Source organism: Coptis chinensis, chromosome 8 (assembly GCF_015680905.1).
Source record: "Coptis chinensis isolate HL-2020 chromosome 8, ASM1568090v1, whole genome shotgun sequence".
Taxonomy (NCBI): Eukaryota; Viridiplantae; Streptophyta; class Magnoliopsida; order Ranunculales; family Ranunculaceae; genus Coptis; species Coptis chinensis.
The window spans coordinates 71981611-72005778 of record NC_141463.1 but is presented as its reverse complement, the minus strand read 5'-3'; the positions used below and the strand labels follow the sequence as shown (position 1 = coordinate 72005778).

At 39.5% G+C, this 24168-nt stretch overlaps 1 protein-coding gene and 2 long non-coding RNA genes across 6 annotated transcripts; 1 reads left to right on the top strand and 2 right to left on the bottom strand.

Annotated features, from left to right (window-relative positions):
• Window positions 1–1228: 1228 nt before the first annotated feature.
• On the bottom strand, window positions 1229–1663 carry LOC147482824 (uncharacterized). Its single transcript, XM_086579433.1, has one exon. It carries the CDS (start codon window positions 1661–1663, stop codon window positions 1229–1231), a length of 435 nt encoding a protein of 144 aa, XP_086435559.1.
• Window positions 1664–3539: 1876 nt separating this feature from the next.
• Window positions 3540–10567, bottom strand: LOC147482823 (uncharacterized). 4 transcript variants are annotated; one of them, XR_015205150.1, is made up of 8 exons: window positions 10437–10567; window positions 8608–8934; window positions 8163–8288; window positions 5399–5452; window positions 5216–5321; window positions 4263–4352; window positions 4025–4104; window positions 3540–3938 (listed from the first exon to the last, which is right to left on the bottom strand). It is a non-coding gene; the product is annotated as an uncharacterized LOC147482823 (long non-coding RNA). The 4 variants fall into 4 exon arrangements; XR_015205152.1 differs by lacking the exons at window positions 3540–3938; window positions 4025–4104 and having other exon boundaries at window positions 5399–5447; XR_015205151.1 differs by lacking the exons at window positions 3540–3938; window positions 4025–4104; window positions 5216–5321.
• A 6942-nt stretch (window positions 10568–17509) lies between these two features.
• On the top strand, window positions 17510–19392 carry LOC147482822 (uncharacterized). Its single transcript, XR_015204976.1, has 3 exons — window positions 17510–17697; window positions 18106–18174; window positions 19110–19392. It is a non-coding gene; the product is annotated as an uncharacterized LOC147482822 (long non-coding RNA).
• The last annotated feature ends 4776 nt before the right edge of the window (window positions 19393–24168 follow it).

Below are 24168 nucleotides of genomic sequence, written 5' to 3'. Positions count from 1 at the left end.
TCCAAATTATCAGTTTTGTTTCTTTAAACATACCTGCTTGGAGCGAATCCTTTTTGAAGCCGCACATAGAGTTCTCCAACACATCAAAAGGAATAGAAAAAGTTGAATGAGCTATTCTACCACCATCTAATAAAAGTGACGCAATACCAGATGAGGCAACTGCAATCACAATATGTCCTAGATGATGACATTTAGCTGCAATCGTATTATACACAAATGTCTTTCCTATACCTACAGCTCCATTTAAGAAGAAAATTCCCCCTGCATTTTGCATGACTGAATCAACCACGGTACTCATTGTTAAAATGATCAATGTTACGGTTGATTTGTTCATCTTGTAAATCAAACTGGAGTTGGCGTTGCTCCCAAATTAGTCTATTTCCAATCCCTTTGTTCCATTTTTTGAGTGGTCGGGACATCGGGGGAAAGTCTTCTAGAGTTTTGTTTTTAGATTCCATGAGGAACTGCTTCAATCAATGCAACCCGTAATCTGTCACCTGTAGGAAAATTGTGTATTAATAATATAATATAGGCTACATGAAAGAGGCATTAATATAATATCTGTCACCTGCTCTTTTGATGGATTAGGAATGTTGAAGATAGTTCATAATTTATGTGCTAGGTCATCGCATATACTTGTTGAGAATCTATCCCACAACAGATGTGGTTGCACTAGATTGCATTCTAACAGAATAATGCCGAACAATCTCCTTAGCTGATATCTAGTATTCATTATCGCCGCTTTTTCTAAACAATGTATCCACTCTCCATCATCTTCAAGAAGTCCACGTGCAACACACGCAACCTTGAATGTTGGATGAGGAATGCCTTCAAATTTGCAAAGATGCTCAAATGAGGTTGGGCCCTTTACGATGGTCAATAGTAGACGCAAGTAAAACCTCTCTGCCTCGTTGGGCTTGGCAAAATACATCCTGCCAATAGCATAACCATTGCTTCTTTTAGTCCATATCTTTTCTGTTTTGTGCCAAACAAAGTGCTTTCGGAATTCTCGGTAAGTATAGGCCGAGCATCCGATTTGAAGCACAACAAATCGAAGAATGAAGTGAGACTCGACTTTTGTCATTTCGCCCTCTCAAGAATATTCTCCATCGGTTCCTTCGGTTGAACACAACACGATGCATACCTGGCAACAAATCATAATTTAACAGTATGGCATTCCAGTACGTATAACTTAATAGTATATTAATGAAATTTGTTTAATCAAGTGTTAAACACCTGGCAAGTGAAGAGATAACCTTACAACAGTTGGAAACTCTTCATATAAGGAAAACCCAAATAGTCGCCAAGCTGTTTCTGGTGGTCCAATATATATGGCATCAATGTACTGTTTAATCTCATTTTCGCCGTCCAACACCATTGTTGTTCTGTCATTGCCCTTGTAGATGTACTTATGGATGTACTTAACATATTGTAATCCCGCACACACTTCAACATTAATGTGACAATTAAACATCCTCACCGACTGTGGATTATATGGGATAACATTCCTATTGTAAACCTCTTTGTCTTTCACCATATAGACACGTCCCGTGTTGCGACGCATATAAAGTGGATAACCGTCTTTTTGTATGGTTGTCGGGTCTGTAAACTCATGTGGAAAATGCTTTGTGCACTTGCCATTTTCCATAGACGGTGAGTTCATATTTTAACACCACCACGGTCCATGGATTATACACCTCTTTATTGTATAAAAGAGCAAGGGATCCTTATCCGGTCGTGAAATTCTGCGGATATAATTCGATCAATTTGGGCGAACGATGCAATTTTATCTTCATGCTTGAGGAAAAAGAGTGCATGCATGTGCGGAGGCCACGCCTCGAAATTTAATGGTGTACATGAGCTACTTCCGCACCAAACACATTTTTCTTCTTGATAAATTTCATTAAAGCTCTTCTCTTTGAAAAATACTGGCAAGAATATCGAGTCGATCAAACGCATTTTGGTTCTCCAAAACGGTTTCTTGCACGCCGCCGAATGAGGATTAGCCATCGTAAGGAATATATCCGGATGCTTATTGTAACTTGTTATAGCCATCGAAGTCTTGAAAGATCTCATATATGTACCTTGGACTTCCAACGATGATGACAAAATAAACCGTGACCAACTTGATTAGGATCCGCACCCTCATCTAAATCATTCAAACTTATGTACACTTCAACACACCTAAGATCCTTTTTTGGTGGGTATAATGATAGTATAGCCGATTTTGCTTTCGATAGAAGCCCAAGCATCACACAAAACTCCTAAAATAATTTTCCACCACGAAGTATTCTTTGAATATTCAATATGGCGTTCAAACAAATGATATGCATAGAACACCATCCGAGAAATAATTGCTCTCGAATCATCGCCATTGACATCATAAAATTTCATTTCGGTTGACCATCCAAGCTCACCCCGAGGAAAAAACAAAGGATAATGCAGGGGTAGATAAGCGGGATTACATTCATCAATCCACTTCAGTGCATTGCCTGATCTATAATGAAGAATGATATCTCTTGTGCTTCTGATTTCAATTCCATCCCGGTATAACAACCCGCAATTTCATTTGTTGAAGGAAGATTGTATCGTTGTCGGTCGATGGATGTATTATAATGGAGATAAGCTGCCACATCATTTTCCCACCTACGTGAGCACTCAATATATCATATGCTAGAAGGAATTTTTCAAAAAATCTATTACAATCCGACAGTTACTCAATGACATCTAAAACATCATGTCTTAATTCGGATTTCGCGATGACTCACATCAAGGGCATTAGTCGGTCATAAACATAGAGTTGAGCATAAGTCGGATCTTTATCGCTTTTGGTAGTAACGATCCAATTTGATGGAGTAATTCACCATGAACGGTGAATGGAATAAGACCGCTACACTGAATATTTGGTCATCGGGTTGACAAACAGAGACTCGTAAATGCATTAGCCAAGTTATAATTGACGAAGATGTTGTCTAAATGACCGGCTTTTAAAGCGTCACTACCATCATATAGATCTTGAATCGCAGGGAGGCAATGGACTAAGTAGAGGAAGACCGACTTTTCCTTGTTTGAAACACATCCCCAAAAAGGGTCTTTTGATCGATGTATTTGCTAGCCTTTCATCTTTCCAAAGGCATAGCTTTACAAATTAAAAGGAGCATTCCACATCCATCTTTCCAAGATAATGGCGGACATTGTTGTGCATATTAGCGAGGTTACGCCATATTGACACCAAATTGTAAAGAGGTGAAAAATAATCATCTACATCCATTTCGGCTTTGGGTGTCACTAGCATGTAGGAAAAAAAAATCCTAATGAGTTAGGAATGATTTTTTTTTTTACTGAAAACAATGCTATATAAAACACAATGAAATTCAACTTACATATATGAAGACATTGATACTGGAATATTATGAAGGTCTACTTCTAAGTTCCTTCTAGTTCGCTTGTTCATTCTACCACTTATGCGCTCTTTTTCTCTTCTATTGTGTTGGGACAACTTGCGTCGAGAAGTCTAAGAAGGTGTATAAGCATTGGTCGGACTAACACTAAGATCATCCACTTCTATTTCATTTTGGGTGTCACTAACATGTAGAAAAAAAAATCATAATGGGCTAGGAATGAAAATATTTTTGACTGAAAACAATGCTATAGAAAATACACAAAGAAATGAAACTTACATATGGGAAGACATGGACACATGTATAAATTTTGACGGCCTGCTTCTAAGTTCCTTCTTGTTCGCTTGCTGCTTCTACCACTTATGAGCTCTCTTTCTCTTCTATTGCGTTGGGTCAACTTGCGCCGAGAAGGCTGAGAGAGTGTAAAAGCATTGGTCGGACTAACATTAAGAGTGGATTGTGAAGGAGTAACTACAACCTCATTTTTGCATGAGGTGATTGGACTTGATGGCCTTCATTTCCTTGTTTTTCCAAAACCTCGCATTTTATATTTGATAAAGCATAACCATCGAGGAAGGCGACAAACAACAACGCATATAATGAACGATATATATGTTACATACCTTAGCAAGGGTAGCAAGCACATGGACAATGATCCGTTGTTTATGCTCACGCATACTCGATTTATATATAATAAAATTCTCTTTGTTGTATGATGCAAGTACATGAAAAGCCACATAAAATATTAAATGAGAACGTTGTCAAATTAACAAAAGAGTTTTTCTTTGTTACAAAATTTAAAAGTTTGAAATCATGTAAGAATCAAACATAACCAAAATGTGAAAAGGAACTTCAAAATACGAACGGATGTAGTAGGTTCATTGGTAGATTTAGGTGGTGCGTTGACAATAGAAATATCAAATGCACTTGCAGGTGGTGCCTTATCCATGGCTAATAATCAAACATTGATAAGGAAATTGCAACAAATAAATGAAAGTGGTATACAACTATGATCAGGAACAACTATTAAGGGAGGTTCGAAGTCGTGCAAAATGCAACCATGTCACCAAGCACCTCCAATTAGAGTTATCGACTTTTGTATAATTAAAATATAAAGAGTTCCGATCCACTGAACTTCTACCAAAGTTACACGTATGTATTATACTTTAGTGTGCATAGCAAAAGGGTCTAAAAGCATAAAAGAGGCAAAGAAAGAAAGTGCAAGAATTGAATAATGGCAATGTTCGTCTCGCAAAAGAAACAAAAACAGCATATATAGTCTAAAAAGATTGCTTCCCTTTTGCCCAACTACAGCCTAGCATTTTTCAGAACACGGATCGCAAGAGATACACAATGGAACACTTCAACATTGCAATCCAAATGATAAATTATAGAAAAAGTTCGTCTCGCAAAAGAAACAAAAACAACAGTCTAAAAACATTGCTTCCTTTCTTCGCGGGAAATTGAGTTTTCTAGTATTAGATCGGTACAATTATCTCCAACATTGGCTTTCTAATCTGACGGGTCATAACTTTTTGGTTCATGCAGTTATTATTATCTTTGGGCAATGAGTATGATAAAATGTACAATGCATTATAAACTAAATTTGTCCCGGACTAATAAGACGCCCATTAGCCTTTAGGCACACAAATTAAGATTTTACGCTATGACAAATGAACCTCCTCAGCTGACGTTCAAAGTTTATTATAGTATGAGCGATTCGATAAGTTAATACTACTTGCAACTTATAGGTGTGAGAATGGATAATGTATACAGAGCATGTCAAAATTTTAAGCTAGAGAGAGAGGACATACATCTGTAATGAAAAAGTCAGGTATGTTTCTTTTTTTGAAGTTCATAAACTCAAGGATACACCCGACTTTCAAATGATGTGGTCCTCGGCTTAAATTATAGGAATATCTGGTTGAATAATTCATACATTAAAAATTATGGCTTACTTGTTTGGAGACAAAAATTACCTGTTGTTGAAAAAGTACCTGTTATGGGGTTTCAATTTTGTCCCTTCCACTACAGATCATATCAAATCTACCCTGTCATAAAACACAAATTAAAACATGCATATCTTGATATATGCTAGTACAAAGTTGAATGGTTGAATAGGTAGTCGCTAATTTACAAACTCTACCACATGTACTACCATTCCGTGTTGCAATAGCCGAGAGACACATACTACCATTCCGTGTTGCAATAGTCGATGAGTCCGATTAGATTTATATATCGTTGGATCAATCAAGATCTTTGAGTAGTAATTTCCTAATTGAATCAACTTAGATTAGATTTATATAGATATCGATATAATTTAATATATATATCTATGAGGATTAATTTTAATGGAATCAAGATGTACTAAAAGATAAAAGATAAAATTGTTTTATCCTTTATAATAGCTTATTCCTCTTTAGTTTAGTTTAGAGTAAGTAGGACTCTTAAAATAAATTGATTTATGACCGTAAGCATCATTCCAAAACCGCTTTCTCCCCATTTTCGATATAACAACATAAAAATCCAAGCCGCTTTATTAGATAGATATACTAGCATCATGCATGTGCATTGCACATCTTAACTATCTATACACACGAGAAAATCGAAAATAATTCAAGCCTTGAACTAGAAACGGATAGATCATCCAAATTAGATCGAGAAGCAATGATACTCCTCCCTCGAAGGCATTGTAAGCGTAGAGATCGCAGAGATTCCTCGAATGTCCATAATGCTAGTTTCAAAATCATTTTGCAAGGGCCACAAACGAAGTTAGTAATGGAGATCAAGTTATTTGGTATATTGTAACTTCGGAGATATTAACGCCACTTAAGTGAGGATGCATCGACACAATATTATAGCTTGCCATTCCTATAATAGTTGTAATAATACAGAACTTTCTCAAGGACATTTTGATAATATCGCCATGGCAGTTAATTTATATGGTGTAATTATTAATATTTACTTGTTTAATTTATTTGGTTAGTAATACAAATACTTTAGGCTATATTACTATTTGAATTATGTACCGCCTGTTATGTTAGTGGGCTTAGTCAATTGTACTGGGCCCGTTCTTTATTTCAAGCTTGTTATATTGTTTTGGGCCTTTTCTATTGTTTTGGTCTTTTGGGCCCGTTATTTATATTGGGCCCTTTATGGAATTATGTTATTGGGCTTGCTTTTGTCTTTGTGGCCATTTTATTGTATTGTGTTTTTTGGGCTTGGCCACAACAAAGAAAAAGGAAAAGTCCAGGGGGGAGGTCGGCCAAGGGGACGATCAGGAGAGATGAGGGGAGGGAGAGAAGGAGATGTTCAGGAGAGAAGAAGAAGAGGGAGAGAGAAAGGGGAAGAAAAAGAAAGAGAGAGAGAGAGAAGAGAAAAGAATAAGAAAGGAAGAAGAAAGAGATGGAGTCTAAGGATTTTACCGACGCGTTCAATGGGTTTTGGTTTCCGCCTTTGAGTAGAGATGGTGGTGCGTGGTGTATGTGAACGTGGGACTTGGTTTGCGACTTTTGATCTGGAGGTTTTGGTCTTGATGCGACCTTGAAAAGTTTTCGAGGCTCGGCTCGGATGGAAAGTTTATTGGGGTGTTTCTAAAACATTGCCGCTACCGTTCTTCCTCACCGAAATCGTTTGAGCTCGTTCTTTTGTTAAGATCTCTATAGGAAAGCTAGCTAATAAGCGTAAATGAAAGGATAGAAAGGGCGTCCGTAAAATGGAGGAATTTAAAAAGGAGATACATGTGGCGCCATACTGTTCACCCATCCACTTCCATGTCGGCTAGAAGAAATGGAAAATGTGCAGTACCGTTAAGTGGTTGAAAGAGCGGAGTATGCTTAAGTGGAATTGCTTAACTATTCATGGGAATGCCAAGGCAAGTGTGTATTGAGCTTATTTGACATATCGGATGTTTCTGATGCCTTTGAAAGATCGTACACCAATAGGATTAAGAAATTTTGCTAAGCAGAGGAAGGTAAGTAATTCTTGTGTTGGTTAATATTTTTACTTGATGTATTATTTATAAGTTTTATCAATCAAATTGATTATGTGTCTAATGTTGATCGTCGGAGTGTAAACGGACAGGGACGAACAGGTCCCTCCATATTGAGATCTATAAGGTGAATACATACTAAAGAATCAAAGTGAAACTTCAAGAATCAAAGAAACATCTTGAAAACGTAGCGGAGGGTTAAGTAACGTTAATACCGGTTACAAGTAGTGGCTTATTAATTCATTTATTTCTATGTAAATTATTGTAGCTTATATTGCATGACTAAAATGTATATATGAATGTCATGGAGGGTTGTGCAAATGTGAAATACTGATCTAGGGTAAGGGATTGGTTAGCGGACGTTACAGTATGTTATGGATATTAGGCTATTTTGATTTTCAGGTTATGACAGATTTTAGGTATATGAAATATTGAAAATACAAGAGAAACTCTGCCGGATTTTTTGTAGAAAAAAATATATATATATATGATGGTTTATCGTTGATTTTAAATTATTAATATTGAACGTCGTCTTATTAACGCCTCGTAATCTTTATTTGATTTTGGGGCGTTACAATAGTCCAGCAGTCCCTACAACTGTAAAACCCTCTCCTATAATCTAACTTAGTAAGTAACTCGGCTTTACAACATAAATCTAAAAAAGACGATGACAAAAAATAGAATGAAAATTGACTTGGTCATTATGACGGACTTAAACTAACGATAGCAAAATACATAATCTAATTGCATAAATAATTATTAGATGTTACCTATAATAGGTGGCAGGTGAAGAGTGATATCCTTGGGATACTCGAAGCTGAGACACATCACCCAGACAGGAGCCAACTAAATTTTTGCTCGTCCATTTTAGGGCCGGGATCTTAGTGTCTGATGTCCTTGATAATAAACATGATACACATTATAAGACAATTATTAAGATATTTTAACAGAGTATAGAAATTATCCAATATGGGTCAACTACCACGGAAGTTACGTTGTGCTTGGCACCAGAGAGTATGGGGTGTACGAAGAAAGGGATTGAACGATATATAACTTCAAATATTGTAATATCTATAATCTATTCAAGTGATTATTGCTTAATGAACTATCATGAGACTTTTTCAGGTACCGAATAATGAAAAAGTATAAAAGTACATATGGATGCTCTTCTACATAATATAGGGAACCAAAAAATTAGAAAAAGGAGCACCAAACCTGAACCAGAAAAATCCTCAAGGTGTGCACCGCAATAGAACTCAAAGTCGTTTTGCTATACCAAAGTCACATGAAGGTGCAATACAGTTAGCATTAAGTAGGGTGTCCCTTGTAATCATCAAAGATGCAGCCATTAGCCCATTGGGGAGATGGAGAAGCCACTAAGAGCAGCCAAGTAGTCCTTGTCTAGGATCATTGAGGCACCTTCTTATGCCCTTTCAAACTTTGGGGTGAAATACCTTCCTGATCCCTTAAACCCAACTAATGAATCTCCTGTTTACTTTTCCAATCATTTCTCCACCACTTAATGTAAAAGGATGTACAAAACTGCAAATGGATAGAGTTAGCAAAGCGAAATAATTTAAATCAGTAATGGAAAAGAAATACCACTACAGTAGAATAGGTAATCGACTATTTGTAGGAAGCAAGAGAACCCAGATAATTTTAAGCATTTTATCTAAGAGCTGAGAATATGAGTTCTAGAACTATAACAACTACTTCCATGAAAACGAAAAAAGGGTCTAAATGCATAAAAGAGGCAAAGAAAGAAAGTGCAAGAATTGAGTAATGGCAATGTTCATCTCAGAAAAGAAACAAAAACAACATATATAGTTTAAAAAGATTGCTTCCCTTCTGCCTGACTACAGTCTAGCAGTTTTTAGAACACGGATTGCAAGAGATACACAATGGAACACTTCAATATTGCAATCCAAGTGATAAATTATAGAAAAAGTTCGTCTCGCAAAAGAAACAAAAACAACATATTTTAAAAAGATTGCTTCCTTTCTACCCGACTACAACCTAACGTGTTTTTAGAATACGGATCGCAAGAGATACACAATGGAACACTTCAACATTGCAATCCAAGTGATAAATTATAGAAGAAATTGTATGTTAAGTCCAAATTGTATAGCATAGCCTTAATCAAGCATAGCTAATAAATCCCTATTGATTTCTCATTGATGCTCACTCAAGCATAACCTCCCTTAATTAACTTCCAGACCCTAAAGTAGTCTTTGCCTTTTGAAATTCATTATTCTAAGCATGAACTCAGACCTTTTGAAATTCATTATTCCACTTTTTGATAGACAATCCAATATGAGGCTAGCTGAGATATTAGAGCCACAGAGTGTATATTAGAAACACATCCTTATGGTTACATTTTGAGGAAATTAACAAACATGCATGCATTGAAAGAAATCAATGAGAATTTAAATTTAAGTATTCTTTTCTCCTTATAGATATTCCAACTCCAATTACTTGTCTTTACAACATCAAAAAGGGAATCAAAATTTTCTCATAACTGAAATGAGTGGTCATGCACAAAAGCTTATATGTTAAATATTTGAGTGAAGCGTGTTGGAAACCCAAGGCAAAAATAATTATAACCGTTAGTTACCCAACATACAATGCAAATTGTCAAAAGCATCAGCTTCATTACTTGTCACCCACATCTCATTAGACAAACTAACGAAGTTCAGTGATTATATTTTAACATGTCACCAAAGTGTTGATTATCACTCAATTTTTCCAAGTCTTTGCTACTTAATAAATGAAAATAAAAAACATTATGTAACCTTCAAGTACACATCATTGTAATAAGTTAGCCCAGTCCCCTCACAAATCTATTATTAGCGAAGAATGTATAAAGCAATAAGAAATTAGTTTCTAAGCTTGACAAAAGAGAATCTCATAAGAACAAAGTTTCCTTTCCAATTAGATCCAAAAAAGAGATATACAAAGAAAAGTTAACAATGAAATTATATCATTTGCTCTAATTTCTCACACAACAATGAAAGAAGAATTTGAAAACCTTGCAGAATACCCACCGAATAAAGAGCTTAATGTTTTCACTGATAGAGAGACCGATAGCCGTGAGAGAGTAGTGATTGAAGAGAGTGAAAGATGGAGACGAAGAAGACCGGTACGGAGAGAGAGAGTAATCTATAAACGTAGAGAAAATCCTTGTCGAATGTGAAAAGACCAAAATACCCCCACAATAGAAAGCGAATTGACGATTTTGCCCCTATGACAGACACAAACGTGACACCAAGGGGCTATTTGTTTTTGCCTCTTATAAGACCTTGAGGTCTTATAACCTCTTATAAGATGTGGCCCAGTGATTTTGGACATTTTTGGTTTGTTTTTCTCTTATAAGATGATTCTACTAAAATGTCTTATAAGAAGCTCCAATCTATAAGTACCAAAATTAGATCTACTTCAATTCTATAAGTCTTATAAGTTAAAAATGACTCAAACACCCCCGATCCATATACCCCCAGCCTCATTTTTCTTCCCTTTTCATTATCTTATTTTCCAAATAACTCTATTACCCTATACCAATCGACTACCACCACCACCACCACCACCACCGCCACTACCACCACCACCACCACCACCACCACCATCACCACCACCATCATTACCTCCACCACCACTACCATCGACTATTAAGACTATCACCACCACCATCTATTAAAAATCACCACCACCACCACCACCACTACCACCAATATTAAACCAATATCATTACCTTTACTACCACCACCACCGCATTATTAAGACTATCACCACCACCACCGCGTGCTATTAGACATCCACCACTTCTACTACCACCACCATCACCGCGCTATTAAAACCAATATCATCACCTCCACTATCACCACCACCGCTATTAAGACCACTACCACTACCACCACCACCGCCATTAAAGTAGTTTCCTAAAATCGATATTCTAATTATCAAAATTGATTTGAAACCGAAAATCAAACTATTTTATTTCAAATTAATATATTCAAGTTAAATGTGATGTAAAGTAGGGTTATATTTGTCAAATAACCATCTATAAGATGTCATGTATTTGTTTTTCTATTTTAAAAGTGCTTATAAGAGAAACTTAAAATTAAAACAAAAACCACTTTATAAGACCATCTTATAAGACCTCTTATAACACATGGTCTTATAAGACCTCTTATAACTTAACCCAAAAACAAATAGCCCCCAAATCACTATTTCTCAACCCCCACATTTTTCTAATATAGTAAGATATATATATATATATAGTAAGATACGATCACGCTCCTCCTCTAATGTCTACTCAGTCGATCTCCGGTAGAAAGCAATTGAATTGGACTAACATAGCCAAAAAAAGAGAGGCTATAAACCATCATATTGGTCGCGACAATTAATGACGATTTCGTCAAGATATCGAGAAACAAATCCATGAAGAGTCCGAACGAAAGTGAAAGAAACAATAAAAAAGATTTGAGCCAGATCAAGCGTGTTGAAGAAGAGACACGCGATGAAGTCAAAAATAGCCAGATCGTTAAAGAAAGCCTTCGAGGTTAAAGCTTCAAGAAATAGCCCGTGAACCCCTTTGGAGATTATGAAAGTAGAGAGGTAGTGAAGAATAGTGCCCAAAGACGTCCAAAGTCGAGGAGGAGACAGATTTTTCCAGAAAGAAGCCGATCTTTGGAGTTCGATTGTAACGGGTATCCCGTGACTCCTCACGACAGATTGCGATCGACTCTGTAGGAGCACATCAGACAAAGAAGAAGGGGCGAAGATGAGATTGAGCCCGATCGACGATATTAGCACAATGAAGACATGTGAATTCTCGTCCGAAGAAGAATCGCTTGTCCCAAGATACGCGTCGACAAGTAGTAATGAAGATTATCGGCATATCGGCATGGCAAAGAAGTACTTCCGAAAGACCGCCCGATCGATCTTGCATTTGGAGATCCAATCAAGGCTCATGATGGATTTAATGATAAGTCTATCTATCCCCGGAGCATTGATGGCCTTCATCCCGAATAGATTAACGGGATGTTAGGCATGATGATCGCAGCCTCAAATGCCTATCTTCACGGGAAGAATGAAGTTTGAAACCGCATATCGACTTATCACCAAGGATTTGTCGGTTCGATTACCGAGAAACCGGTGGGATCATCTACCAAAGGAAGCCAAGGCGCAGATTGAAGCTTCGTAAGGATTGATCTATCTCCCCGGTTAACCCCGCCGAGACTTCGGAAGGACAAACTAATCCCGAATCCGGTAGATATAGTTTACTCGCTACAATTCGGACACACTTCCGCGGTCCACTAGAAAGTGATGAGAAGAAGCATCGTGCGATACGATGAGCCTAAGGATCAAAAGCCTTGATGAGTATAAGTGGTACAAAGACGTCCTAGAACGCGTCTTCTACATGCCCGACGCAACCGAAAGCAATCCGGAAGGAGAAGTTTATCGCGGGATTGCCGAATGGCCTAGGAGATTTGGTCGTCAAGCGGGCTAAAAGAAGATGATCTAGACCTAATGACATTTGGTGAGCTCTTTCGCGGCGATAGATCAGCTCGATAGAAGCGTTGACGAAGAAGGTAGAGAATGCCGAGAAGAAAGCTCTTTCTTTCGGAAAGAACATCTGTTGGCGCGCCTCGGTATTGAGCCGAAAAGGAATGGAAGCCTTCGAAGAGCTATCGACGCTTCAAAGTATCGTCGGAAGCGGTATAAAGAGCAACACGAAAGTGGTCTAGTGAGAAGAAAAAGTTCAGCCGAGAAGCATAGTAGCCGTCGCCCAAGCAAGGGTGGCAAGGAAAGGCGTTGTTACAAGTGCAACAAGATTGGTCACTACGCCAAGGATTGCAAAGCAAAGCATGTAGGTGCTGCTATACAAGACCGGGAAGATACTAGTCGACAAGCGATGACGGGCAAGTCACGAGAGGCAACTGTTCAGCCAGATTCGGATTCCTCATCATCCGAATCATCCAAGGTCGATAGAAGGAGAGGTAGGTTTGTCGGTTTAGCCCCGCTTTTAAAGTAATGAGCCTCCCATTTTCGAAAAGATGAAAGGAATCTTCCCGTAATGGCGGAGGGAACCAACCATGATGAAACCTCTGCTCACTACTTAATAAAAGGTTCGGTTATCATATATGAGAAATCAAAACTCAAATTAAGATCGGGAAAAAAACCTTATTCCGGTGTGAGCCATAAAGACACGGGACTCTCGGGCGGGGATTGCTACCATACTTAGTAGGGCGTGAGGCTTCAACAAAGCAGCAAGTGGTCATGGTTAATGAGCCATAAGCCAAGGTGACGATAAATGGTAGTTGCGGTGGTGACTCACGAAGTCGCGAGATCTTTGAAGCCGACCATTCCCGTCTGGTCTAATCGCATTTGAGGACTTCTAGTTCCTATCGGCGTTCAAAATTTTACGGCGCGAAACGAATGTCACCATAAAAGCGATCGCGAAAAAGTGCAGAAAGGCCATCCGGGTTCCATCGATGTGGCCCGGATGATTCAATAGCCGCTGTACAAAGTTGTAAATCCTTTGGGCGATATTCGGATGGAGGTCACCTTGATTCACGGTTTTGCTCAATTCAACAATGACTCCTCCCTTGCTTCTTAGGTCGCTCAATTTCTAGGCGGGTGGACCGGATACAACCGGGTCACACGGGTGCAGAGGAAAGAGGCCGCCGAAGTCAAAAGCGCCACGAGGGTGTTGCGCTTCCGATGGATCGGCACTCCGATAGGTCAACCGCTATCGGATTCCCAGTTCAAAAGACCCGATTCAATCATTCAAACAAGACGATAAGGGGTGGATGCTTTATATGTATGCCCTTCCCGGAAGCGGTCAAGTCTTTCTTTATTGCTTTCGATTCGGGCTTGATTCGGAGGAGAGGTGTCGCTGGCTCAAAGGGTGGAAATAAGCGATGAAGGTATAAGAGACAGTAGCAGAGCTATTAAATTATTCAAAAGCTCACTAGTAGTCGCTAAGGCAAAGAGGGAGGCACAACGAGCCAAACCCATGTTCGCGGTAGCTTCTTTTTCTCGAGTCGGATGAATCGGTGGTTCCAAACCTTCCGATATAGTAGGTTCAGTCCCCCGCCTCCTTAGGTTATTTGGGTATGGAAAGGCAGAGGAGGCACTTGTGGAAAGGCCGTTTGAGTTTGATAGGTCTAGTTGAGTCGCTTGTTTATCCACTACTCGCTAGTCGGCGTTGGTCGCTTCCCCAATTGTGGACCGACTTTCATGAATTCTATCTCCCCAGTGATTCGCAATGCCCTATCCGACATCCATTAATAACCTTTGCAGGGAATTCCTTACTCAAAAGTATGAGAGTGCGGCATAGCAAGAGTGAATGCTCCTTCTAACGCTTTATCTCTTTTCTTGCTTTAATCCAATAGGCCGGATTCCTTGCTTGCACCCCTTTGATTTGCTTGAAGAGAGTTTACTACGCTGCTTTAAGGAGAGGAGAGATTCGTTATCAAGGGCGGAACCGGTACTTGGACGGATTCCGTGATGAGAGATTCCGTAAGGTTGCGCACCTTTTTGACACGTTACGGGACGGGACGAGAGATTCCAAAAGACAGATTCCGTAAGAGAGATTCGCTATTGGATAGCTTGAAGAGGGCTACACTTTCGACGCCGAACTCTCTTTACTATCGAATAGACGCACCGCAAGCAAGGTTTTATTACTTGCTTGGTCTTCAATCCCTTTCTTCTTTCCCCGTAAAATAAATCTTCATATCATCCTTCCGCATTTCCTCTCATGGTCTTTTTTTTTTTTTTTTTAAATTTAGGAAAGTTAACTAAACGCCCGATCAAATGAACAGCGATATGAGTTCTGACCGAGATCAATGGAAAAATACAAAGGCGATGTGTAAGGTTTCAACGGAAATAGGTAGAGCGATGGAAGCTTTCTATCAATTCGAGCTTACATGTGCTCCACAACCCTTAGCAATTGGGCCATTCGTACACCCAGTCTCGTGGAAAGCACGGATTGCAATCCTCGAATCGAAGGAAATTGACTATACAGGAGAGAGCCATAAAAGAGAAAGTGTACACATCAAAGAAAGGGCTAGTTGCCGTTGTTACCGCAGAAAAAACTCCCCTTATCAATTCAATAGGCCATTCCGGGAATGTACTTTTTGTACTGAAAGAAGGAAACCGCCTGTTTGTTGATCTCTCTCTCTCGGACCAATCTTCCACATTGACAAAAGAGCCCCAAAGGTGTTAGTGATCCAACTAGGGAAGTCGTTGAAGTAGATTGTCCTAATTGTCAATTGGTCGCAGCTCGCTTATTCTAAGATCATAGGGTTTTACTTGACTGAAGATACGAGGATCGACTATTCAAAGAATCTCCTTTCTGGAACCATACGGAGATCTCATAGGGTTCCTCCCTTTCGCATATAAATGGAATATCGGACGGATTCTCTCTATGAACCGACAAGGGCTTTCTTTACAAGAAGGAAAAACAATTATGGTAGAAAAGACTCTTGAGAGCTCGCCGGCTATAGAGTAATTCTTCGACTAGGGAAATGGGATAAGGACCTTTCTTTATTTAGGCAGAAGAGCGAAATAGTCTCTCGATCCTAGGAGAAAAAGATAGATTAGGATACCGCCCTTCTCCCATGACTTCGAATCGAGCCAAGGCCCACCTCTAAAGTGACGTGAGACTTCGGTCCCTAACGAAAACTCAACTTGAGCAATAAAGTTCCGCTCGCTCGGTATACCATTGATCCCTTTTGGAAGGTGAAAGTGGAATCATACCCCATCGAAGAATAGCCCTTCGTGACTCTCCCTTTGACCCTCGAATTAATTGAATTGGACAATTCCTAATAAGCTTATAGCTCGAGCTAGAGCTTCTTCTCCTCAGATGTGGTAGTATCTGCCGCTTGAGCTTAGGTATTCTTTTCGCAAGATTGCATCGCTATGCTACCTACACCTTCCTTTGGGCGCAGGTCGATCTAGAGAGGAAAGGACTCAAAGCTTTGTGCAAGGCAAAAGAATCGCCACCATACTCATAAGGCGGGCGAAGGAAGGCTGGTGAATAGTGCTCGAGGATATCGATTCGACAACTCCGATTCGACTTCTTCATGAGCTAGCCGGTGCCATAAACCCACCGTTGTCAAGATGGCCATTGGGAGGAGAGAATGTAGTAAATGAATGTTCCAAAGCCCAAAGAGGCTGAAAAGCAATAGCCAAATCAATCCACCGGGAATGAATCTTTTCATGGGCATCCGTAGCAGATCAAGGCATTTAAGAAAGCCTTTCTTCTAGGCTAGGGGAGGGGAAGAAGTTCTAAAAGGCTCTAAGTCCTTATATATAGGGGCAATTATACTTTCGGTTCCAATGGCTTTTCCTAAAGAGCATTTTCCTCGGAGCTTAAACTTCAATCTTGGAGGAAGAGGTAGTTTGACACCCGCTGCATAAAAGCGGATGGGCCGGGCAACCGTCAACATAAAGTTAGATAAGCAAAGGGAGAGGGAAGGGCACATTGCAACAACTTAAGCTAGTCACGCTTAATCAAGCCATAAGGAACAATCAAATAAAGCATCTTAACCCGTGCAATCACATCTATTAGCGCATAAGAATCAATCAACGCACTTATGGAGAGATATCCCTACGGGCGAATTTCTCCTAGCTTCGACCGAGCAAAGCGCCTTGCTGGTTTTAAATAACTAAATAGGCAGGGGCGGTTTTGTTAGGATAGCCATGGCTCCCCTTTCCCCTCGTCCCCGTAAGGTGGGATAAGGTGCCTCTTCCCTTCTCTGGGCTTGGATAAGGATGACTTTCCAGAGGCTAGATCCTACGGTTCTTTTCTCATATGAGCTAAAAGAATGCTTAAACCTGCCGCAAGTCAGGAATAGAGTCCGTCTGTAATGATGCAAGGTTTATGGGTGGATTAATCTTTATTACTATTGATATTAGTTGTTAATATAATATTAATTTATTTGGAGTGTTAGCTTTGGTTAGGTATATATATATTATTTTTAATAAAGTGTTAGTATAGAAAAAGGTTTTTTTTTTAAAGTAGAAAGAAGGGAGGGCTTATTTGCTTAAGTTGAAACAAAGGGAGGGCTTTATAATAAATATGTTATTTGTTTAAGAGTTTTAGTAGATAAACATAAAACCTTTTACAGAAACAGAGTTTTTTTGTTTTAAAAGAAAGCAATTTCGATATTCAAAGAAAGCTTACGTTTTCAAACAAAATTTAGAGGGGTTTTGTTTAGAAATGATTGAATTGAGTTCTCTAGGTGATTAGGGTGGTTTTGGTATTGATTTGGGTGACGAATTTAAAGCTTTTAAGTGGTAAGTTTGCTGATTTTCCGTCATCTTTGTTTCTTCTTCTTTTCTTATCATCTAGAATCGTATTTTGAGTAGAATTTATGATTTAAACACTACCCTATCATTATGCTATGAGAACCATACAATATTCTTTAATTGTTAAGTGTTTAGACATGATTTTTCATGGGTTTTTGTTAGGTATTTGAAGAAACACGAATTTGAAGCTGAGTAGTGGTAATTTTCATTGTGTTAGTTGATTTTATTGAATGGATGATATGAACAGTAACAATAGAGTGTATTTCGATTGTCGTCGATGAATTTTAAATCATGTAGAGTGTAGTAGTGTTTGGTATTACGGTTAGAAACTAGAGAATTCTTGTAAGTTTAGAGTATGACTTAATGATTAATATTAGTTACCAATATTTATTTCAGTGATTTGGAATGGAAGAGAACTAGTGGTTGCGAGTTAACCGAGGCTTGGGTTTCGGTTGCGAGTAGAAGGTAGGTGGATATTACTTCTCTTAGTCATTTATGAAAAATATATATTGTATTATATTTTGATGTGATGCGTGTGATTGTTTGGTTGTGTTGTAGAATGATTGGCTATGTATGGTATTGGTTTTAGAGATGGAAGTTAGTTGATAGTGTAGCTTGCTATATTATTGAGTTATCAGTTATGATTACAGGATTGAAGAATGGTAAGTATTGATTAAGGGTGTAAGTAATTTAAATTGGCCGCGGGCTTTGTCTTTTAAATTGGCCGCGGACTTTGTCATTTAAATTAGCTGCGGGCTTGTCATTTAAATTAGCCGCGGGCTTGTCATTTAAATTAGCCGCGGGCTTGTCTTTTAAATTGGCTGCGGGCTTTGTCATTTAAATTAGCCGCGGGCTTGTCGTTTTAATAGGCTGCGGGCCATTGTTGTTTAAATTGGCCGCGGGCCATTGTCATTTAAATTGGCCACGGGATTTGTCATTTAAATTAGCCGCGGGCTTGTCGTTTAAATAGGTCGCGGGCCATAGTTTATTCTAAATACTTGTATATCGATACTCTGGGATGTTTGGAAGAGGGTTGGTTGCGATTCCTTATATATAATTCTTTGTATTCGTCCGGCAACAAAGAATTATATTGGATGGTTAAGGAATACATCTCTTAGCGGTTATGGGGTTTCTAATAGATGAAAACATTCTTAACGTAATCCGGGAAATCCCACATACTTTTCTGGGCATCCATTTATCTCTGTAGATTAATTAGAATGTGGTTTGATTTGTGGAATGTACTCAGGTTGTGGTAGATATTGCTATGAAGGTTAAATTGGTTATTTAAATGTTTAAGCTTATACTAGAATATTATATATATGCGTGAAATGTTTTTATGATGATTAATAGCAGTTGTATCTTCCTACTGGACTTTTGTTCACCCTATCTCCCTTTTTCAGATATAATTGTCGAAGATGTCAGTACGAGTTTAGTGGAGTATGTAGAGCAGCACGAGGAGTAGAAGCTTTGGAGTGAAACTGTTTATAGTTAACCTTTTATTTCCCTGTATGTATATGTTGTAGTGTAGTTAATACTTTATCTTTTGGAAGGTGTTGTGTATATGTTTTGATGGGGTTGTATATATTTAGTTTGCGTTGTATATAGATATGTTTTGGTTTTCAAACTATGTAAAGTTATATAACTTGGAAGGGTTGATATATGTATATTAGGTTATTTTGATTTTTCAGGTTATGACAGGTTTAGGTATATGAAATGTTGAATATACAAAGGAAACTCTGCCGGATTTTTTGTAGAAAAAAATATATATATGATGGTTTATTTAAATTTTAATGTTGAAAGTAATCTTATTAACGCCTCGTAATCTTTATTAATTTTGGGGCGTTACACCGTCCTTCCCCTACTCCTATGGAACTATTTTGTTCCAGTCACTCAGCTTGATACCTTCAGTGTGCTCCTAGCTGCCTAAGTGAGTTTGCTTCCCTTTGCCTGGATCCTGTTCTAAGGGGTTTCCCTCTCTTAGTATCAACCTATCTTAGTCAACAACCGATTGTGTAAGAAAATAGGTTGTTATTGGTCGGTCCTAAAGGTAAGAGTAGGTTGCTCCTCTGTTCCCTACTAATTGCGTAAGAGCCTAGTTTTCTCTTCCCTCCGGGTGAGTCGCTTTCTTTCTCCAAAGAGCTATTGCTAAAAGTCGGGTTGGGGTTTTAGGCTATACATAGCTGGCCCTTCCCTCAGACCGGGCGTTGTTGAGATAAAGGCTTTTCTCCCCGGATCTATTAATAAAAGGTAGTCAAAGAGGGTCTATTACTGACCGCCTCCCAAGAAGACGAGACTTTTCCACCCCCGCCCTCAAACTGTTTTTAACTACAAAGGCGGGTTTGGGTCTTCCCTTGGTGGGCGTAGGGGCATCGATCGACGAGGGTGCTAATAAAGGCTGGAATAAAACCTCATCCTCCATTTGTGTATGTCTCCAAGGCATAATACCCTAGGAAAAAAAAACTAGCCATTTTTTTCTATTGAGAGATCTCCTCCCGCTTGCCTCTTTCTCCCTATCTAAAAAGGGGAGTTCAGTTTCCTTCTCCTATGGATCCGGTTTATTGTCGTCCCTAAAGCTTCCCGCCCCCCTACCTCCCAAAGGTAATAAGGGTACCTAATGTTGTTAAAGGCGGGTTTTATCTTCCCCCGGGGCGTATTGAGGTCATCGACCGAAAAGAATAAGTGGTGGCAGCTCCTTATCCTCGATCTCCATTTGTGGATTGCCCCAAAGCAGGGATCCTTTCCAGCTTGCATAAGTGAGTTAGCTTTCCGTCTGTCCTCCCTCGCCTACTATGAGCTCTGGATCGAGAGACCAAGGGCTATTCTGGCTAAAGGCCTAACTAGAGTGATTCCTCTGTTATTAGCTTTTGCTATTAGCTCTCTTCTTGGGTGGGCTTTCTTCTTTGGGATTGCTTAAAAGAGCTTTTTTAAGTGATAAATCACGGTCTTTCATAGTTCATGTGCCTCAGTATCCCTCTTGGTAGTTTCATAAGGAATTATTAAAGCCGGTCCCTCCATTCCAAAGGAATGGTATAATAAGGCCCGGCCTAAAGCTATCCTAGGAGCGAGAACACGCCACGCCGCTATCTCTCCGCCAAGGAATATAGCCAGCCTTCCCCTGCCTGTATGGAAGTAAGTCCGCCCGAGATCGAAGGAAGCCAGCGTGGGGGAAAGGGAAGACACCTTCCTTTGGTCAGCTTGTTGAGCGGAATAAAGAGCCAAAGGTCTCCTCTTCTATACCCGCTTCATCGCCTAGAAAAGCGAGACTAGATCGATGATCTGCATTTCGATCTTCAACGCAAATGGATGAATCAACTTCTTCTCTTTCAAAAGATCTGTTATATAATATAATAGCTTTAAGCATAATGACATTGAAACAAGATTTCAATGAAATGGGAAACAAAGAACTCGTTTGAGAGGAACCCACTTCCCTCAGTTAGGGAATATGGTATTTGCTCCGCTACCTGTGCCTGCCTCGCCTATGCCTTTGAAGTGGTTGCCTTTAATTTAAAGTATGCTTCTTTCATTCCGGCTTTATGTGATAGGTCAGGTCTTGCCTTCCGCTCTTTCGGGTGGGCAACGGGAATAGCTCTTCGACTTTAAGTCTCATATTGCTTAAAAATGACTATATATAGAAAAGATATCGAGCCATACTTGATTATACATATAAGTGGAACAACCTTGATGAAAGCCACCCAAGCAAGGTAGAATTAATGGCCGGAGAAAGCCCTCGCCCTTGACTCAATTCCTTGAGCAGGAAAATGATTAATCATATAATAAGAAACATTCGAATGCTGCTCCTCCTCTAGCGAGAACGAGGGGATCGAAAAGGGGGCAGCCCCTAGAAACATAGCCTCATGGGTGTTTGCATTTATGGGTTAGTACAAGAGTGGAAAGCAAATAGTACTCCGATTGCCTAGCGGATAGTGGAAAGCAAATAGTATTCGATTGAGCCCACTTTATTCTAGTATAATAATTTTCTATTATAAAGAATAGGTCTCTGTCGAGCCTTATTTAGACGCTGAGCCTCTGCTGTCTAGTCGACCTCACTACCGCATCGCTGACCTTCTTGATCGCCATCGCCAGGTTTCAAAGCAACAAAGAGAGTGTCCGCCATGTTGGGAACATCAATAGGGGCTTTTGTCCTTTTGCATATAGCACTCCATCCTCTCCCCGAAATGCCATCGATCAATTGAAGAACGATCGCGGCGGCAACTCTTTCTTTCCTTTTTTTTCTGTTGGATTGGAGAAAGTATTGGTTTCGAGAACCGGATAAGTAAGAGAATAGAATCTTTTCCGGATAACTAATGGATTAACCCTATCTCTAATGAACAGGGAAAGAGAATTTTCATACCAGCTAGGATTAGGATGACCTCGACCTGTTTTGAACCATAGGCCCGGCCATAAGGTTGAGATTCTTGTTCCGCCTAAGAAAGAGTATAGTGGTAAGCTTTGATTAATGAGAGGCCAGCCCCTCCTAAATAGATATAGCCGGTCGGATTCAACAATTTATTCTTGGTTCGTGCTTTTTCACTTCTTCGTGAATCGACTTTTCTCTTAAGCTACTAAGGGGAGAAGGGAGATGAGTTTCATAGGGTCCGCCCTCCCCTTATCTGAAAAAAAAAAGGGTGTAGCATCGGTTTGCTCCATTCTCGCGAATGGCCGAGCCTCCAAGAACGTTTTTCTTCACCGGAGACATCACTAAACCCGTGGATGCCTCTTGCAAAGAAGAGACTTCGTAGAGATTTTCCAAGAACCCCAGTCAACCTAACCGACCGATATAATCTAGAATACACTCTCTCTGATGCAAGGATCGCGAATCTCCTCTCTCGACACAAAGTCAACTTCACATCGAGGACCAAAGAGATAGGTAGTTGATCGATCGTGATGGGAGCGACCTCTTTTCCTAGAAGTGCTTTCTTTCCGGGGGCGTTTTAGTAGAAATTGGTGGAAATCCACGATAGGTGCTCAACCAAGAAACATGATTATTCGAAAAAACACTTCAAGTTGCAGCTCCATAGATAACGCCCAGTCATTTCATTCTTGGATTTCACCAAACCGAGATCATCCAATGCCTATTGGCTCGACATTACGAAGGAAGCCCCGCTAAAGTCGATATCCTCCTTTCCCAATAAGTAGATTATAAGTAGATTAGCCTTTCCTTGTTCTCGGGTCACCAAGTCTCGTGGATGAGGGTTACCACACATTGCTTATAGCTATACCCTCCGCTCGTTAGTCGATCCTCCGGTAGTAGCATAGGAAGAAGTTCAAATCCGATAATTGAATGGAGAAGTTCCGTAAAAAACCATCCATCTTTTGTTCTTGAAAATCTCTATTCTCAGGTAGTCTTCAACTTTCCAACTCAACGCTTTCCACTCTCTTTTTAGCTTTACGACCTTAACTATTAGTTCACGAAGAATCCTAAGTAGCAAGATGATTAGATGAAATCCCAATTCCTCTCTCTAAGACACCAGCCCATCGCCCAACCCTTTCAATAGGAGGGATCATGCGGCGTTCCTTACACAAATATAGAACCAAAAAAGGTCCAACCCTTGCAACCCCGACATGAGGGGTTCAGTTCCTCCACCAAAAACTTCGGGTTAAGTAAGGAATCTAGTAGTAAGTACATCTTCTTATTCCATATTTAGTTGGAACAGCTTTTTAGTCTACCGAGGATCATTCTTTAGTAATCACCTTGTCTTGAACATCCGGTGGACGCTTAGTATGTGGATTGCGTGAGTAGATCTTTGATCGACTCCTACCCATAATCCTAAAGAGGCTTTTAAAAAGAAACAAATGGAAACCCCCATGGATGAAATTCCATTGACTCGTGCGCTCATAAACAAGTCCGAATTCACCGAAGCTTGACCTAAATTTCTATATGGACGACTCTATTATGATAAAATGAGGGGCTGCTCATGGATCAATGTAGAGCTCTTTACGAAATAGATACACCCCTTCTCATTGAAAAAAATCCTCTCCGTTGAAGGGAAGGATGGTACTCGGTAAGGTCGGCTAAGCTAAGCTCAATCACAATCCACTACTCCATTAGCGACAACCTAAATTGATATTTGCATATATACGAGAAATAAAATACTTATTAGATACCGTGGAAAGGGGAAGAAAGCATGATTGTACAGTGCACTAAGGTGCGATAAACTCGTTAAGTTAAGCGGGAAGAACAACGACTAGCGATCTGAGGAAATAAGAGAAAAAGGGCAAGTAGGTCGGGCGGTTGCTTTCTCTGTTGGTTGAATTCGCCATTAGGTGGAATCAGACCTTCGGCTCTCGATTCTTTGCTTGATTACTTATGTAGCTTCGTTAAGCTTTCTTCTTTCTTCCACCCCAAATCCACCCCAAATCGTAGCAAAGCGCCATTTTAGAAAGCATTAACCATTTTAGTAGCCCGTTAGCTTAGTAGGCTGCGAGACTGTCAAGTTCCGCTCTTCCCACTTGATCCCC

What these genes read in the sequence shown, in the direction of transcription:
- LOC147482824 (XM_086579433.1), bottom strand. Translation starts at nt 1,663, where the DNA reads ATGAACTCACCGTCTATGGAAAATGGCAAGTGCACAAAGCATTTTCCA.